At 41.0% G+C, this 18,355-nt stretch overlaps 1 protein-coding gene across 1 annotated transcript; it reads right to left on the bottom strand.

Moving 5' to 3' along the window:
• Positions 1-9,168: 9,168 nt before the first annotated feature.
• Positions 9,169-10,158, bottom strand: LOC147883561 (uncharacterized protein At4g26485-like). The gene is made up of 4 exons (XM_087399514.1): positions 10,002-10,158; positions 9,710-9,914; positions 9,327-9,604; positions 9,169-9,206 (listed from the first exon to the last, which is right to left on the bottom strand). Exons 1-4 carry the CDS (start codon positions 10,156-10,158, stop codon positions 9,169-9,171), a joined length of 678 nt encoding a protein of 225 aa, XP_087255640.1.
• Between the last annotated feature and the right edge of the window lie 8,197 nt (positions 10,159-18,355).

Genomic DNA, 18,355 nt, shown 5'->3' with positions numbered 1-18,355 from the left:
TTGATTGTCGCACCTTAGCACAATTGCCTCATCCTCTTGCACTCCCATGTGCCATAAGATCCTCCTCAACCACACTGCTTCACAAGTGGCAAAACATGCTGCCTCTTGTACTTAGCCTCGGTAGAAGACAATGCCACTATTGGTTATTTCTTACTGATCCAAGAGAAGATACCTGAAACTAAAGAGAAACAATATCTAGAAACTGATTTCCTAGAATCAACATCTCCAGTCCAATCTAAGTCACAATGACTAGCGAAGGAAGTGCCCATACCATAAGTGATGCCATAATCAGGAGTGCCCTTCATGTCATACCTGAGCACTTGCATCCCTGCATTCCAATGATTCTCCCGGGGCTTATTGGAGAACCTTCTCAAAACGCCAATAGCAAAACTAATGTCCGGTCTGGTGTTGCACATATAGATGAGACTGCCCAACTTCCTAAACCTCCCGATGTCTGCTGGTGGTGAGGCATCCTCCATAGATAGCCTTGCATTTTTACCTCCATAGGTTTAGCTATCTCCTTGCACTCAGACATACCAAATGCCTTCAAGATCTCCCTTGTATATTTTTGCTGAGAGATGATCTTGCCTGGCTCTTGCTAGACTTCAATCCCCAAACAATAGTGCATGAAGCCTAAGTTGTCATCTCAAACTCTATGCTCAACACCTTTCTAGTCTGCTAGATCTTGTCTTTATAGTCACTTGTAATAAGGAGATCATCCACATATAGAACAATAATAGAAAATTTCCACCTTTCCTGTACACATACAAGTTAGCATCTGAGGCACATCTTTTGAAGTTTAATTTAAGAAAGAATTTGTCTATCTGTTGGTAACATGCTCTTGGGGCCTGTTTCAACCCATACAAAGCCTTCTTCAGCTTATATACCTTGTTCTGAGAATGGGGGGTCTCAAACCCAGGTGGTTGAGCCATGTACACCTCTTCCTTGAGGTCACCATTCAAGAATGCTAATTTAACATCAATTTGATAAACTGGCCACTTTTTATGAGCAGCCACCGATAGTACTATGCGAATAGTGGTCATTCTGGCAGTCAGAGCGAAAGATTCCTGAAAATCAAACCCTTCAACCTACAAAAATCCTTGTGCAACAAATTTGTCTTTGTACTTTTCCAAAGTCCCATCGGCCTTGTACTTTACCTTCCAAACCCACTTGGTGCCAATAACCCTTCTATTAGGTGGTCGATCAACCAGCTCCCAAATTTCATTCTTCATGATGCTGTCATATTCTACTTGCATAGCATTTTTCCAATCTTGGACTGCAAGTGCTTCCTCCAAACTCACAGGCTCCTTTACTTTTGCCATAGTCTCATCCATCAAGGCCATATTGACTATGTGAGCAGAAGCCCTCCTTTGCTCCTCAATTCTTGGAGATCGCCTTGGTCCATCTGCATGCTACTCAACAGACATAGGCATCTGGTTATCATGGTCATAGAGCTGCCTTACCCATCGTGGCAATGGCTTTTTTGATGGTGTAATAACTAGTTGGTGACTTATACCTTCATCATCTAATATTTCCTCCTTCTTTATAGCTCCTGAGATAGGTCCATAGTGAATTACCTCTTCGCTTGATGATAAAGTGGAAGAGCTCTTCTCTACCTCCACTGCATGTGGCTGCTCCTTGAACACCACATTGTGGCTCGCCATGATCTTCTTTGCCTCTCAGTCATACAACTTATAGGCTTTCTTCTCATCACAATAGCCTAAGAACATACATTTGGTGCTTTTTGGTTGTAGCTTGTTTCTCTCTTTGTCTGGTACATGCGCATAGCATTCACACCCAAATGTTTTGAAGTGGAAGACAGATGGCTTCTTACCGCTATAAGCCTCATGTGGTGTTTTACCTTTGAGTGCCTTTGTATAGCTGCGATTAAGGATGTAAACCGCAGTATTAACAGCCTCAGCCCAAAAGTGGTTTGGCAATCTAGCACCTTTCAACATACACCTCCCCATCTCACGGTGGTCTGCATTCGGCATTCAACAACCAAATTTTGTTGAGGCATATGTGGTGTTAGCCATAAAAAAAATCAGGAAAAGACGCTAGACACTAAGCATGGCAGCACTCAAGGGCCATAGAGGAAAGGAGAACATGAGGGTGAAATGTTATCATGGGAGGGGAAAAGAGATTAGAAGGGGGAGGGAATGAAGAGGGAGACTATGGCACAAGGGGAAAGGGAGAGGGGGAAGAGGAGCATGTACATGATGGGAAGGGGAGTGTAAAGATGGAGACATCAAAGGAAGAGGACCATGCTTTATTTGAAAGGAAGGGAAGGGGGAAATCAAAGTATTAGCTAGGTGGCTTTACAAGAATGCGCGTGTCTCATCAAGGAATAGCCCCCTCCTTTTATAGCCAAGAGAGGGGGTCTCTCCCAATAAATGCATCCTCCCACATGCATGGTGTGTGTGGAAAAGTCTCCCATGTGGGCTAGGCGATTACGCACTCTCAATTGTGTGCAACAACCCTTTGCCTCATTTTTCCACATAAATCAAGCCCCATATCTCAAGTCTATGATACTCCCTTGGTCTCTCCCCAATTTTATAATACATTCAAACCTCTAGGAGGACGGGTTGGCACAAGGAATCTTGCCACCTCATCCTACTTTCCCCATTATTTAGCTTGCATTCTTTGACCTTCTATACCTCCCCCACATGGGCCTATCCCACATGGAGGGAATAATCCAATATAATATCCATCTCCACCTATTTTATATTACTTCTCCCATGGACTTTGGGCCATATCTCACTAAATGTAGCCTAGATGGAGGGGTGGCACATGGAGGAGCCATGCCACCTTACATTTTATAATATTACTACTATGGATTATGTACATCACACATTATGGGTCCTCTTACATGGAAGGGTGGCACATGGTCATGCCCTGCCACCTCAACCTTGGGCCCTACGCACACCATATTTTATTATACTATTGCCACACATACAAACACACACTCATATTTATGCCTTTTTACTTTGGTCAAATTTATCCATAACAGAGGTGTCGTCATTTGTCACTTGATCCCTTTGCTCTTGCAAAAATCTCCAAACTCTGTAGAAACGAACTCACCACCACTATCCGATTTGATTTTCTTTACTTTTCTCCCTATTTCATTTTCAACAAGCTATAGCCATTCTTTCAATTTACCAAAAGCTTGAGCCTTTTTGCAAAGAAAGTACACCCACATCTTCCTACTATAGTCATCGACAATCTATAAAAAAGTAGGAAGATCTCCTCGAGGCTTGTGTAGGCATCTTACCGCACAAGTCAACATGCACCAACTCTAGAGGAGCATTTGCTCTATTCTTGCTTTCTTGCAGGAATGCCTTTCTTTGTTGCTTGCCCATCATGCAAGCTTCACACACTTCTTTGATTTTTGCTACTGCAGGTAAGTGAGCAACCATACCTTGCTTTTGCATCTGCTTCAGCACACTGTAAATCTGATGTGACCAAATCTTTTGTGCCAAAGTCTACTTGTGCCTACTCCAGTGGTGGCTGTAAGAGTACTTTGCTCATACAGGTGTTTCCTCCTTACTCCTATGCCAATAAGATTGCCAGCACTATTTAGAATTTTTGCTCCTATCTTGTTGAACCTCACCTCATGGTCAAGATCAGTTATGGAAGCAACTGATAGCAAATATTTGTTGATTTGTGGAACATATAGCGCATTAGATAGTTTTTGAACATCTCCATTTACAGAAACAAATGGAACCGTATGTGTACCCTCAATAGGGCATTTTGTGTTATTTCCAACTGTCACAGTGATGGGTTCCTGTAGAAGCTGCATGGAACAATATAGACCCTTCTTGTAGGTCATATGACAGGAGGCACCACTATCCAACACCCATGAATCAGTGGTTGATGCTTCTTGAACTGAGGAACACTCTTCCTCAATGGCCAAAAATAGATCCAACTCTGCTTCCACTGTGTTAGCTGTCTCTTTTCTCTTATCTGTCTTCTTCAGGGTACCATTCTTTTCATCTGCTTTCTTGACCTGGAAATCTACACAATCAAATGGCCCTTCTTCTTGCAGTAGAAGCATTCTCCCTGAAACTTCTTCTTGCCACCCTTCTTCTTTTTGTTACCACTAGTAGAGGACTCACCTTTGGTGGAGGAACCACCTTTGCCTTTCGCAGTGGTAGAGAACGCAGCATCCCCATTGCCGCCTCTATCTCGAGCCTTAAGTCTCAATTCCTCCTCCATAAGTAAAGCACAGAACTCCTCAAATGACAATGGTTGGGGTCTCAGCTGTGTTAACCACTGTTACCAATCCATCAACCCTTGGTGGACATATCCGGAGACATCGCTGAGCTAGCTCTTCGCTAGTCTTTTGTATCCTAGCACCAACCATTTGGTTATGCAGATTTTTGATTCGGCTTATGAATGCCTCTGCTGTCTCTCCTTCATTAAACTTCTCAGCTACGAGTTGATTCTCCAAGTTCTAGATCCTTGTCTGATTCCTTGTCTCATACTGACTCTTCAATATGTTCTAGGCCATAGTTGCCTTTGATGTATGCTGAATCAAGGTCAAAACACTATCAGTAGCACTTGTAACCAAGGCACATAGAGCATTTGCATTCTTGCATTTCCAAGCTCGTAGAAGGTCGGTGTTAGGAGGTATTGTGCTCCCCAGATTTGCTGGGTTGGGGGTTCCTTGTGGTTCTAGATCAGTCGCCATTACTATCTCCAGAAGCTCATATGAATCCAGAATAGCAATAATTTTAAACTTCCACAATGTAGTTTGTACCATCTAGCTTGTTGCCTTCAGTGAAGGCTGGTGGGCAAATCCTCAAAACCTGGATTGTTGGTGCAACAGCAGCTCTGTTGAACTCGAGTCACTTCTTATTGCCATCACTTCGTATGCTGTTGAAGCCCTCGCCTCTCTTCTATTCTTCGATCCTTAGAGCCACCTGGGCTCTGATACCATGTTAAATTACACAGCATAGTCGAATAGAAACTAAACAAAGAATAGAGAGTACATAGCAAAGTAGAGATGAATAAAATTTTCCTTCAATAGTGATGTAGTACAAATGATGGCTCCATCAACCTGTGCGCTCCCATAGTGGAGCTTAGATAGCGATCTAGACAGATGCTAGGTGAAGAGCTATTAGCTAGAAGATCTGATCTGGTACAATGGATTGGGGAGATTGCCTCTTTATAGCTATGAGGGCGGTAGTCGGATCAACATAGTCATTAGGAAAAAAGGGAGCTCATTTTGGGGCCCTGTAGGAAATTCACTATTTTCTCTTTTCTCTCTCTACAAAAGCAAGAAAATATGGATACTTGTGTGAGAAATGTCAGTGTGAAAAGGAATAAATATATTCTTTCACATGCTTTACATTCAATGTTCGTATAAGAGCAACACTTTTCTGTGCAGAATTTGGTGATTCTGACACCGCAGACGCGTCCGGAACGGCCCAAAACCCCAAGAAACGGCCACCGGATGTCCGATTCCAGCGTTTCCAGTGCCGTTCTTGGGGTTTTGGGCCGTTCCGGACGCGTCTGCGGTGTCAGAATCATCAAATTTTACACAGAAAATAGATTTTTAAAGATTCAAATCAGATCACCTCATTAATGTGACATGCTTCTATGAACATATAGTACTATTTCTTTTTCTTATTTTCATCTTCTTTTGTTGAATTTTCAACGTTACGTTGGCCCACTCCTAATTGGTTGAGAGCCTATTTTCTCTCTCTTCTAAAAGGCCCCAAAATGAGCTCCCTTTTTTCCTAATGCGATGGAACCGACCAGTCAACCTAGTCGGTGAAGCCGACTAGTTGACCTAATCAGTGGAACCGACTAGTCGTCCATGGAATATTCAAGGAATATTACCTATACTATCACCTCAGGGGCTCTTGCCCCCGAACCCCCACCAGGGGGGCTGCTGGCCCCCCTGGGATCCCCCAGTTGGGGGCCAACTGGCCCCCAAGCCCCAACAAGAATAAGGGGCTCCCACACAATCACCTTTCTACCATCAACGGTCTCATTGATAGACCTCATCTGACATGCAAGTCAGGATCCATCCAGTGTCCCGGGCTCACAAGTGGCTTCTCCTCATATGGGGGCCTTACAACTTGAGCACCTTGGACCACTGGTGGTAACCAAGAGGGTGGGGCATTGAGCATATCTAACAAAGCAAGCCCTGAAGCTAGCGAAAGAGAACCCTAGTCTGCAGTAGCACAGAGAGGCACAATGGATCCAAATGGAGCAATAGGGATCCTTGCATTTCCAAGCAGGAAGTATTGCATCATGGGAGGCCTAATTTGTAAGTATTGATCTCAAATTATGTTGTGTTTATGTGGTTTATTAGGAGGTTGTTCCTTTGTTCTAACCCCTCTGCAAATCATGTCATCTTGCAACTTGATATCGTAGACAGATACCCTACTCCTACTAAGACAGCCTATTATAGTCAACATGGCATGCAGCTTGGAGGCACTTCTATGACAAGGAGATGATTACTGAGGAGGAGTATAGCTGGGCTACTGGAATTCCCATGCAGGTATTTAAAAGTACTTAAGAAATGTCAATGTTGTAAAGTTGTCTTCATTTTACATACATTGATACATGTCTCTCATTTACAAGCTCCTAGGGGTATTGAGGAGGAAGAAGGCGGGGTATTAAAGAGGAAGAAGGTGATGAAGAAGGCTTCGAGGGTGGCGAGAGTGATGACAAGGATGCCTCCGATTAGTCATAGATGTAGTGCTAGATAGCTAGTGTTCTTTTTTGTACTTGAAGTGACAGATGGCTTGGCTTCGTGCAATATGTATACAAAAACACTTTTTGGGCCATGAATTAATATGCACTCCTGTTATTTTGTTTGCAATCAATTTCCTTATGTAATGTTTTATCCATGAATGCTTTGTGATATAAATTTGTTTTATTTGAAATTTTAATCTTCGGCTTGTATATGACTTTGAATTCTAGTACTTCATCCCTTAACTCGTTTAATAATATATAATGAATTACCAATAGCTATAGACGTGCATAGAATCGTGCAAATTAAAATGCTGTTGGTTGCAAGAATTCCATTTCACACTGTAGAAATGGGATTCCTGCAACCACACAATGTTCTTTTAAAAATGAATAAATACTACAGAGCATGTATAAGCGCGTGTATAAGTGCATCCTACTGTTATATAGATGCATGTTTAGATGTAGGTCTATAGATGTGCTAATAGATGCAAGTTAATACACACCCGTCACTTTTTAATTTAAGTCAAAAAATGCATCTGAAAATGCACCTATGGTCCCTTCTTGTGGTGGGTGAGCTAGCCATATGAATCCCCATGTATTATCTCAAATTTCAATGACATCCTCAATATCTCTACAACATCTTATCTCTTTTTTGAGCCTATCAAAGTAAATTTATTCTCAAATTTCAAGGACATCCTCAATATCTCTAAAACATCTTATCTTTTTGATCAAGTCTATTTGAGCCTATCAAAGTAACTTTATTGATAAATCAAGATTTGTCCACATGTTTTCTCCAAAGTAGATATTAGAGGATAAAATCCCACCTATAGGGCTATCGCACAAGCTTTCTAGTACTTTCAACCTAGAGTGCATGGACAATGTATGTTTTCTTTTTCTTGACCTTGTGGTTGAATAAGAAACTCCAGGCCTTTCCTCTAACCATGGAACTTTAGCAAGAAAATGTTGCCACCTTGACCTTTTTTTGCTAAAAGCAATTATCCATCTACTACATGGAGCTTCTAGATATTTCTTGTAGCCTAAAGTCCAAGCATATTCAAGACAAATGTAGCAATAGTTCATTGAGTATATATATACTTAAACCAATACAAATCAAAGCAAAATGGAATCCCACTTAGTGTCCTTCATATCTAGATGCTCTTCTTCATAAGAGAAAATTCCAAGTTCCCATTATAAGCTTACCTTTTTCGAGGGGTTTACTAAGGAATATGTATGATAGTACATGAAGTCATTCGAAGGGGTCTTTCAATTACACCAATATTTACATATTGTTTACATTTGATTATGATTTTAAAAGAGATTTTAAAATAGGAAATGCTATGAGTAGATTTTTTTAAGAGGATTATAATCAAACACCCATGTAAGATAATCATATTTTGATTGGTAGCTTGAATGCATGTCTACATTAAGTTTTTGCACATTGAATCCCTAGAGTTACATATTTTGAGATTGTGTGCAATACAAGCATGCATATTTTTCATTTGTAGCTACCATAATCATACAAGCACTTGAGTATCTTTCAAATTACCAATAAGATGCCATTCAACATAGAATTCTAGGGAATTCTCCATGCCTCTTTACTAAAAGTTTTCCCCCTTTGTAATGGATGAGCTTTTAATTTGCAACCAAGTTGTAATTGATTTTCTTTGCAAAATATAAATTAGACTTCCTCTTGTGTTAAATTAGACTTCCTCGTATGAAGTAATTTTTGAATTCAAATTATAGTTAGCAACAATAATTTGTAATGGTTTAATTAATAAAATAGAAATTAAAAATGGCAATCAACATGTTAATGGCCCTACCTAGAATGTTATAAAGTTTAGATTCATTGCATTCAACACATCACAACAACATTGTGCATGCAATGTTTTGCAATGAAAGCACCTAACAAATCATAGTCATGGAATTCAATCACACGAGGATTCACAAGTTCACCTACTATCCTTGCAAACCAAATTGACCCTAGTTCATTTGGAAGCATATGAATCCCCTTGAAAGTTCAACTAGATTAGTAACATTGTCATAAAGTTACGTGAAAACCTGCAAGATACAAGTGTGATAAGGAGAATTTCAAGCAAGCTCCATTTTGGAGCTACTCTTCATTCAAATAAGCTAGCTTTTGAGGCAGCTTTTCCCATATTCCCAAGAAATATCGCCGACTATTAGACTTAGCTTTTCCTCAATGTTGACGTAGTAAATGACAGCTTTGCCAAGCTTAGAGAATAGATTATTGTGATGTTCTAGATGGGTGTAATACTTGCATCCATTGTAGAATAATTTCCTGCCTAAAGACAAAACGATAACTTGGGAATTGGGAAACGTTAACTATAACATTTTTACATAAGAGAGTACGGTACTTGTAACGCCTTTAATACAAAAGAGTTCAGAAATGCTGCCGAGCTCTCCAGCTCTTGCAGACTCGGAGTCTTTGGAGAATTGAAGTCTTTAAGCCCTCCACGTAACATTCAGGTACTTCGACTCATCTACGTGAAAAAAGCTGAGGTGAGAGAGCTGATGAATGGTCTACATTCATACGATGCCCAACATAAATCTTTCCATGAATTTAAATTTCATTCAGAACTATAATGTTAGAATGCACATACCCTGGTACTTCTTCGCAAAAACGTATGTAGCGCACTCCTTAATGGGGAACGTTCTACCCCAGTGTGCACCGCTCCCCCTGCGATTTTTGTATCCCAAATATATACTCGGATCAAAGTGGTGCACGCGTTTCAGGCATAGGCCTTTCGCTGCTGCCTTTTCCTCCAAGTTCCAGTCACTATATGGATGTCGAACATGATGCGTCACGTGTATCTCCCCGCTATTTCTCATTAACTTGGTGGCATTTTCGAAAAACGCATCAAGCAGCTTGCGATGTCGTCTGTAACCGAAGATTCAAAGAAATGATCAGTTCAACCACTCGTGTGATCGCGTTTTCGTATGCAGTGTATGTGCTAAATAAAGATAGCTTGAAGACGGAACGTACTTGATTAGCGTTCGTGTATTCTCCCGAAATCCTGGCAGAAAACCAGAATGTGGGAAATTGTAGACGATGCAATCGAAGGTCAGATTACTAAATCGAGCGTCGGCGGCCATTTCTCTTGCGTCGACGTCATGCATCAAAACAACGCCCGCCTTGCGTAAAGTTTCCAAGGTGCCATTGATCGTCGGATAATGCCTTTGCAGCTCCTCTGCAAGCGAGATCCGTCATTCTAGCCATTAGATTGCATGGCAAGCAATTCGTCAACATCAGAAAAGAAGAATGAGATAACTAGTACCCAGACTGTCCAGGGAAGTCGCAACAAGGTATTTTGCAGACACAAACGCAGTTGCGAGCGCACAGGCGAATGAAAAATCTCCTTCTCCAACGAGGAGAATGTCCTGCGAGTTATCATAATGTGATATTCGCGGCACCAATATACCCGACGTCTGCATAGCTACTCAGTGTTGTCTGTCTATAAACGCACACACAGAGACGCTAAATACTTATATCTTTGACAACACATGTACACACACAGAGACGCTATGATACTGTCTTTATTTGACTATAGGAACCGCAAATGCTCTCCTTCGCAGTTTGCCAGCTTTAACAGTGGCATCTAGCTCAATCTCTTTCTTCTCTTCGGTTAGTGGCATCTTTCTTCTCCTCGTCCAGTGGAATCTAGCGAAAGTATAGTGGATTATCGTGGTCATACAGCAAACATGATGAGGTTCTTTGATCTGGTTATGGAAGAAATCCTCATTGAATCCAAGAGAGATCTACGAAATGAGTGGAAGAACGCTCCCACGAGCTTTCAAGGCAGTGTTTTAGTCCCATATTAAAAGCTCGAAGAGATAACGCATCAGAATTTCAAACTTCGCACCTTTCTAAGGAAACTCTTTAAAGCATAAATTTTGTTAAAGGACTATCAATGGTATAGTGTGATACCCTGCAAGAAAGTGAAGGTGCTTTACCCCACCAACATGTAAATTAAAAGCTCGAAGAGATAACGCATCAGAATTTCAAACTTCGCACCTTTCTCACCTAAGGAAACTCTTTAAAACATAAATTTTGTTAAGGATTGCTAAAGTGAGGTGGAAGGATGCTAAGGACTATCAATGGTATAGTGTGATACCCTGCAAGAAAATGAAGGTGCTTTACCCCACCAACATGTCAATTGAGATGTAAGGGATGCTCATTGCTAAGGATTGTCATATGGGTGCATCCCCTCTCCTTTGATATGCACGTTTGTGATTCAATACAGTCATGGTAGTGTGGCAAGGCATGCAATTTCACTGACTAGAAATAGAAGGATTTGTTTTCGAGAGCTGCACGGAGGACAAATTTTGCATGTTAATATGCAAGAAAGTGAAGGTCCTTCACACACCAACATGTCACTTGAGATGGCAGGACTGTCAATGGTGCATCCCTTACACTTTGATACCCAAGAAACATGCACATTTTTAATTCAATAAAGTCATGGCAATGTGGCAAGGCATGGGATTCACAAATTAGTAATGGAAGGATTTGTTTTAGGAAGAAACTTTTTGAATTTTAATACATATTGAGCCTCAATGAAATACATATGAAATTCCAAATACCATTAGTTGAAGATAGAGAAAAAGGGGGTAACTATGCAACTATCATAAGGTCAGTTGTTGTTGAGCCTGGGAGGGCCACTAAGAAATATGTAAGATAGCACATGTGATCAAAAAGTGAAAATTTTCATACATGAGGGATACTTTAATCATCTCAAAATTTACAAAAGGGGTGTATATAGGTTATAAAAATCTATAGATAGGGGTTTTTTTTAATTACCCCTTGATTGCACGTGCTATATGGGGATTTTACATAGTGCCCCCCCCCCCCCCCCAACCCCCCAGGTTGTTGAGCTATCTTAACATTTTTACCTCCCCTTTTCACTCACTTTCTTTCTCACCGTGCCATTTGTCCCTTGTGCCTTGACCTTATTATGACATAGCCAACTTCAAGAGGCCCTTAACCACACCTCCCAAAATCCACATGTCCCCTCAAGTCATTCTTCATCGCCTCTTCAGTGCTACTACTTGTCTTATTCCAAGTATTATAATTTGTTCCCACTATTGACTTGCACCCCCAACTCTTCAATGGTAATGCTCCTCTAAGGCTCCTGATCTTATCCCTAGTATTGCAAATTGTAATCACCATTGACATTGCACTCCCATACCCTCTTTTGCATCATGCCCTCACCTCCGCTTTTGTCTCTTGCCCTTGCCTCCAGTTTTTCTACGTAATATTTTCCAATGTGGCCTTACCTTCTCTTCGGTCTCTTGACCTAAACTCATTTTCTTGCACTTTAAGATTTGGCCACCACCTCTTAAGGTCTTTGAGAGTATTGACTCTCGAATGGTATTGTCTTTTAGACAAAGAGAGATGAGAGAGAGAGAGAGAGAGAGAGAGAGAGAGAGAGAGAGAGAATATGCTAGGCATAGCTATTTCTATTGTGTCTAGTTAGCTAGGTTAGTTTAAGCTAGTAAGGTAAATTTGTGTTTGACTCTCTAAGGTTAGTCTATTCAAGCAATGAATACCATATTTTTCCTTTAAAAGATAACACAAATAAGTCAACTAAACTTTGTTTCAACAATCATATAGCTATTATTATCCCTTTTTCCATTTAGCTACAAATGCCTCTACATTACTCTTGGTTTGCTTGCAAGTTCTAGCATGTATATAGATGGCAGGCAATGAAAATCAACATGCATACAAAATTTCTTCTCATAATCATTTTTGGCATTTCTCTTGTTGTCATCTTCAAGGTTGCATATAGAGATGTAATTTCAAAAAAAGAATCCTGGCAACTAGCTATATCAAAAGTCATACAATCTATGAAAATACGATACCCCAAACCCCATATATTGATAATATCCTTAAATTGTAATAATAATGTGTTTGCAAATAACAACAACCAAAAACCTCAAGAGAGGGCCATAACTTACAATGAAAACATGACAACCAAAAGATTATGTTGACAATGCAAAAGCTAGTTATGGTACATAGAATAAGAGAAGCCACAATCAAGCTTCTTTAGGTGTTTTATCTTGCATACATAAAGAATAAACCTTTGTTTCTGACCTAATTAACTCCTCATCAACTCATCCTCCACCAAAATGTTTCTATGTACATAATTGATTCAGAATAAATATCAAATGTTTACTCTTTTAAAAGCAATTGTTATTGTGTTGAGTACTGTGACATGAAGTTGGGGGTAATAAACTTCATGCACCTCTTCACTTCCTGCTGCTTTCGAACTGACTACCAAAGATATTTATCATTGAGAATGGGACATTAGAAAGAAGCTTTTATGCCAAGATACCACACCATACTTTCCTCCCTCAGATGAGAATGAAGATGGTAACATCCCAAGTGATGTTGTAATCAAAGCATAGGGAGAAGGAAAGGATCGGCAGAGGCCATAATCTCAGCGAGCCGGTCTGCACCAAAGAGAAGAGCGATACGTTGTTGAAAGAAGATCTTGCGACTCATCATGACATGAACTGATATATATCGAGGAGTTTGAAGGGGCTGATTGGGTCGGATGGGTAGATTCCGAGGAAACATTGCACCTCCTTCATAGACACCTTTACACTTAACTCAAAACACTCTACAAACTGTCATTAGACACAGAGGCCTATAACTTTCAGTAGAGACATGATATCAGAGATTCAAGCAAAGAAAGAGATGCGCCTTGAGATGGACTTCACGCTGATATAAGTTTCATTGAAAACAGGCAGACGGTTGAAGAGATATGGATAGTTTACTGGAAGGGGGTAAAAACTGTCATAAAAACAGACTGTCAAACACAGAGACCCATAACATTTTGCAGCAGTATCTGATTTAAGATCTAAGCACATAGAGACATGCGCCTTAAAGAGAGCTTCGCGCTGATATATGTTTTGTAAGAAACAGAGAAGCAGCCAAAAAGTTATGGACAGTTTACTAGACGGGGGTAAAAACTGTCATGAAAACAGATTGTCAGACACAGAGACTCATAACTTTTTGTAGCAGTATTTGATTCAAGATCTGATCACATACAAACATGCGTCTTGAAGAGAGCTTTGCGTTAATATAAATTTCATTGCAAGCGGACTACCGAGCAGAAAGTTATGAGCAAAACACTGATAGGGGGTTAAACTGTCATGAAAACTACCCGAAAGGTTCCATTCGTGACATTCATATACATCCTTATGGAGGCGTGGCCAAATGTAACCAATCTCTGCTTCCGTTGTGGTGTTAACCCTCGAGGAAACATGCCTTCTTCCACATATTGCTGAACATCTTGTAGTTTTGGCCATCCAGTGTCTACCCAAGAAACCACCCCCCGGTCTTGTACTATAATGGCTTGAGTAGCTAACTCATCTGCCCTTTGATTTTCTTTTCTGTTTATATGAACAAACTTGCAAAAATTAAACTGACTACATAGTGCCATAGCCTTTTGATTAAGCTTCTTCAAATGAGGACTTCTTGTCTGGTAATGCCCTTGCATTTGCTTTATAATAAGCTGAGAATCTCCTCTTACTTCCAATTCTTTAACTTGACTTTGAAGACAACCCTCCAAACCAAGAATCAAAGCATTATACTCAGCTGCATTGTTAGTTGTGATACCTGGAAGCTCTTGTCCTCTTGCCCATACCTCTTGACCTTCACGATTCATCAAGACTATCCCCCCGGCTCCTTGTTGGCATGAAGGACTAAAAGCCCCATCAAAATACAAAACAAAAGCTATTGGTGGTGTATCCCTTTCATCTTTAATGTTCTCCTTACATTTCTTTTCTTCTCCTAGATCCTCCCATCCTGTGAGCAAATCTGCCATAGTGGACCTAGTGGTATTTTCAGTGACAAAAGAGAAAGAGAACTCTTGAATCTCTAACAACCATTTTGCAAATCTCCCCCCAGGATTAGGCTTGCGAACTAGATATGCTAATACAGACTGAGAGGTAAGGAAGAAAAATGGTCGAGGTAATAAATAGGAGCGAAACTTTCTGACGGAAAACACCAAAGAGAGAGCTTGCTGCTCCATTTCTTCATACCTTGTTTCCACATCTGTAAGCTATCGGTTGGCATAATAGATGGGTTGCATTCTACCTGCCTCTCCTTTTTGTAGCAATACAGCACCAACTGAATGCAAAGATACACTTGGATTTACATAAAAGTCTTGAGACCAATCAGGGGGCTTCAATATTGGGCCCTTACTCATGGCCTCCTTAAGTTGCTGGAAAGACTCTTGTTGCTCCACACCCCATTGGAAAGAAACTCCTTTTCTTGTCAACAAGTTCATGGGATGCACTATCTCTGTGAAATCATCACAAAAGCGTTGATAATACTTGCTCTTTCCTAGAATTCTGCGAACACCAGTGACATTCTCAGGACTTGGCAATGCCATGATTGCTTGAACCTTGTCAAGATCCATTTGCAAGCCTTCTTGAGACATAATATGCCCCAACAAGACTACTTTTGTTTGAGCCAAATGACACTTGCTAGGATTTAGACACCCTTTTGCTTCATCAATCCTAGCTAAGGCCATCTTTAACTTCTCCATGTGATCTATGCGTCGAGAATAAATGCAAAAATCATCCAAAAACACCCTTATGAACTTTCCCAAGTAAGGCTCCAAGACTTGACTCATGAACCTTTGAAATGTAGCTGGTGCATTGGTCAACCCAAAAGGCATCACTCTGTAAGCAAAAACTCCCCAAGGTGTGACAAATGATGTTTTCTTTTGATCTTCCTCCCGAATACGAATTTGAAAGTAACCAGAATACCCATCACATATAGAATACATCTCATGCCCTGCTACTTGGTCTAGTATTTCATCTTGAAATGGCAAAGGAAAATGATCCCTCTTAGTGCATGCATTCAAAGGACGAAAGTCCACACAAACTCGCCACTTATTTCCTTTCTTTGGTGTGACAACTACAGGAGATATCCATTCTGAATCATCAACAGGAAAGATGAATCCCGCCTCAAGTAGTTGTGTTACCTCTTTCTTTAGTGTCTCAACTTGGATCACCCCCAATCGCCTTAAGCGTTGCACAACTAGCTTGCTTTCTGGCTTCAACTCAATCTTGTGCTCCACAAGAGAGACTGGTTGAACCTTTGAATAGCTTGTTGCAAAGAGACATGGAAAATCATCTAGCATATCCAAGTACTGGAGCTTCTCACTACCTGATAGAGAATCACCAAGAAGCTCTTCATTGCATTGGCGTCGTTTAGTGTGCTCCACATCCTCCACATGAAGTGTCTCTACAGGATCTTCTTGCACCACCACCTTGTTCCTTCCTGACTCATCCCGATCAGCACCAAGACAAAGACCAAAGGCCACTCCTTCCACCTCACCCTCTGAGTTGGACTCCTCGGAGCTACACCCTGTCTCTTCTTCTTCATCGGTTAAGTCAGAGCTTGAACTCTCTGATGTTGAAGACTCCTCCTTGACAACTTCCTTTTTGCGGCTTCTGATGTTGTAGCGCACCTTCTTATCATTTCCTTGCAAAATCAATTCTCCAGTATCCCACTTTTGAACAGCCTTCACCTTGCGTAGCCAAGGCCTTCCCAAAATCAATGGATAGGCACGTGCATCTGGCTTGGTAGGGATCACCTGAAAAGTAGTCGGCACAGAAATTCCACATACATCCACTTCTAGATTCTTCACAACTCCCAAGGTCTTAACCCTAGTGTTGTCAGCCAATTTGATGCGATAAGGAGAGGTAGTACTAGAGTATTTTAAATCAGCATCTATCATTGTCTTCTCACTCATGACATTAATCGATGCACCTCCATCAATGTACACATTAGAAATCACTTGACCATCAATGATCGCATCAACCACAGGTACATCATCACCAACATCTATATCTACCTTTTGAACAACAGGAATGACACTTTTCTTCTTTTTCTTCTTTGACACTCTTGTGCTTGCTGGTTTTCCCCATTCCTTCCGTAGTTTTGGAGACAAAGCAAGTAATTGACCAAAGGTGATATGAGCTTCCTTTTCTTTAAGGTCGGACAACAAGTCATAGCTTCCAATTCCTTGTCCTAAAGGAAAGTCTGATTGGCTAACTCTCCTTCTAGATGCCTTCTTTTTCTTACTACGGTGTTCCTCTTCCTGATGTTCCTGATCTACTTCTTCCTTGCTTTCTTCTTCTTCTTTTGCTTTACCACGCCCCCGTTTAGCCATCATTACCTCTGTTTCCTCATCCCTTGAAGAAGCTTCTAACAAGGATACTTGTTTTTTTTCTTTCTTTCTCAATCTAGGACACTCGGGGTGATAGTGACCTTTTTCATTACATTCATAGCAAGTGACCCCACTCCTATCTCGAGGCCTATCTTCACTCTTTGGTGCTCTAGGTTGTCGTGCATTAACCAAATGCAATTTCAAATCAGCAAACTCTGCCATCAATTGGGAGATATTATAATCTAACTCAGAGGACTTTGGTACCTGAGCACTACAAGGCATAGGCCATTTTCCGACGGAAATACCGACGCTTTTTACATTAAAATTTTTTTTTTTCACGGGCGCAAAGGTCGCTATAAAAGTCGTTAAAATCGTTGGAAAAGGAGCGTCGCTATATAGCGACGCTGTTAATCGTCGCTATATAGCGACGATGCAAATGTCGCTATATAGCGACTCTGTTAATCGTCGCTATATAGCGACACTGGTAAATGCCGCTATATAGCGACAATTAACAGAAGTAAAAAAAAAGCCTGGTTAGTGGGGCTAAACAGGGCTTCCTTTTGGCCCTGTTTAGCCCCACTAATCCTTTTTTTTTTTTTGTAATTACAAAAGAAAGTTTTTTATAACAAAATTTCCCTTGCTTGCAGGGTGATACAAAATTCTTCTTGTGAACGATGAGGAAGAAATGCATATACATATACAACTGTGTTTGTAACAAAATTACCCTGTGAAAGGGCGATGCAAAATTGCTCTAACGAGCAGATATACAAAATGCTACTACCACTACTAATCCGAATCGTCTTGTTGGCCTGTTCCTTGGTCCTCGACACCTACGTCTTCTCCCTCGTCCCCGACACCTGCGTCTTCTCCCTCGTCCTCGGCACCTGCGTTCGATCCTTGCCCCTATTGATCGCTCGTCTCTGATGATGGGACGCTTGAGCTTTGACCCTAAGAGTGAACCATATAAATAAAAAATTAGATTGGAACTTAAATTAAAAAGTGAGATTACAAGTAGGAGTAAACTTATACCGTGCGAGCAGCCACCTCAGCCCAATCGACTGTCACTCCCATTGCCTCTTGCTCAATGAACCACGGCTTTGTCCCTATCCAAAATGCGTGCCGCGTCTCTACATCCGTAGGAAGATGACCCATCGCAGCTTGCTGTGGATCCAATTTACGAGAGTTAGAGTTAGCTAAAGTGCATGTAATATGTAAGTAAAACAAATAGAACAATACATTAAATGCGAAGAAGTAGACTTACCATGGTTGCCTCGAACACATACCGTCCGCCTGCAAAGTGCGAAGTACCTACGACGTCCAGCCGTCTCTTCGCAGCCCTCCTCTGACCCTCGAACATTTCGGGATGGTCCCTATGTTGCTTCTTGAAGTACTTCCAATCAGCTTTGTCTGCCCAGCTGGGTTTAGCCAACCCCTTTGTAATGGAA

Source organism: Dipteris shenzhenensis, chromosome 28, assembly GCF_047967505.1.
Source record: "Dipteris shenzhenensis isolate YYH24624 ecotype China chromosome 28, Dip_SZ_1.0, whole genome shotgun sequence".
In the NCBI taxonomy this organism is placed as follows: Eukaryota; Viridiplantae; Streptophyta; class Polypodiopsida; order Gleicheniales; family Dipteridaceae; genus Dipteris; species Dipteris shenzhenensis.
The sequence above is the reverse complement of the archived record's forward strand: the minus strand, read 5'-3'. Positions and strand labels throughout refer to the sequence as shown.

Coding starts and splice junctions, on each gene's coding strand:
- LOC147883561 (XM_087399514.1), bottom strand. CDS start 10,158: ATGCAGACGTCGGGTATATTGGTGCCGCGAATATCACATTATGATAAC. Junction 9,915..10,001: donor GACTTCCCTGGACAGTCTGG/GTACTAGTTATC, acceptor TCTCGCTTGCAG/AGGAGCTGCAAAGGCATTAT. Junction 9,207..9,326: donor TTTTGCGAAGAAGTACCAGG/GTATGTGCATTC, acceptor TTTTTCACGTAG/ATGAGTCGAAGTACCTGAAT.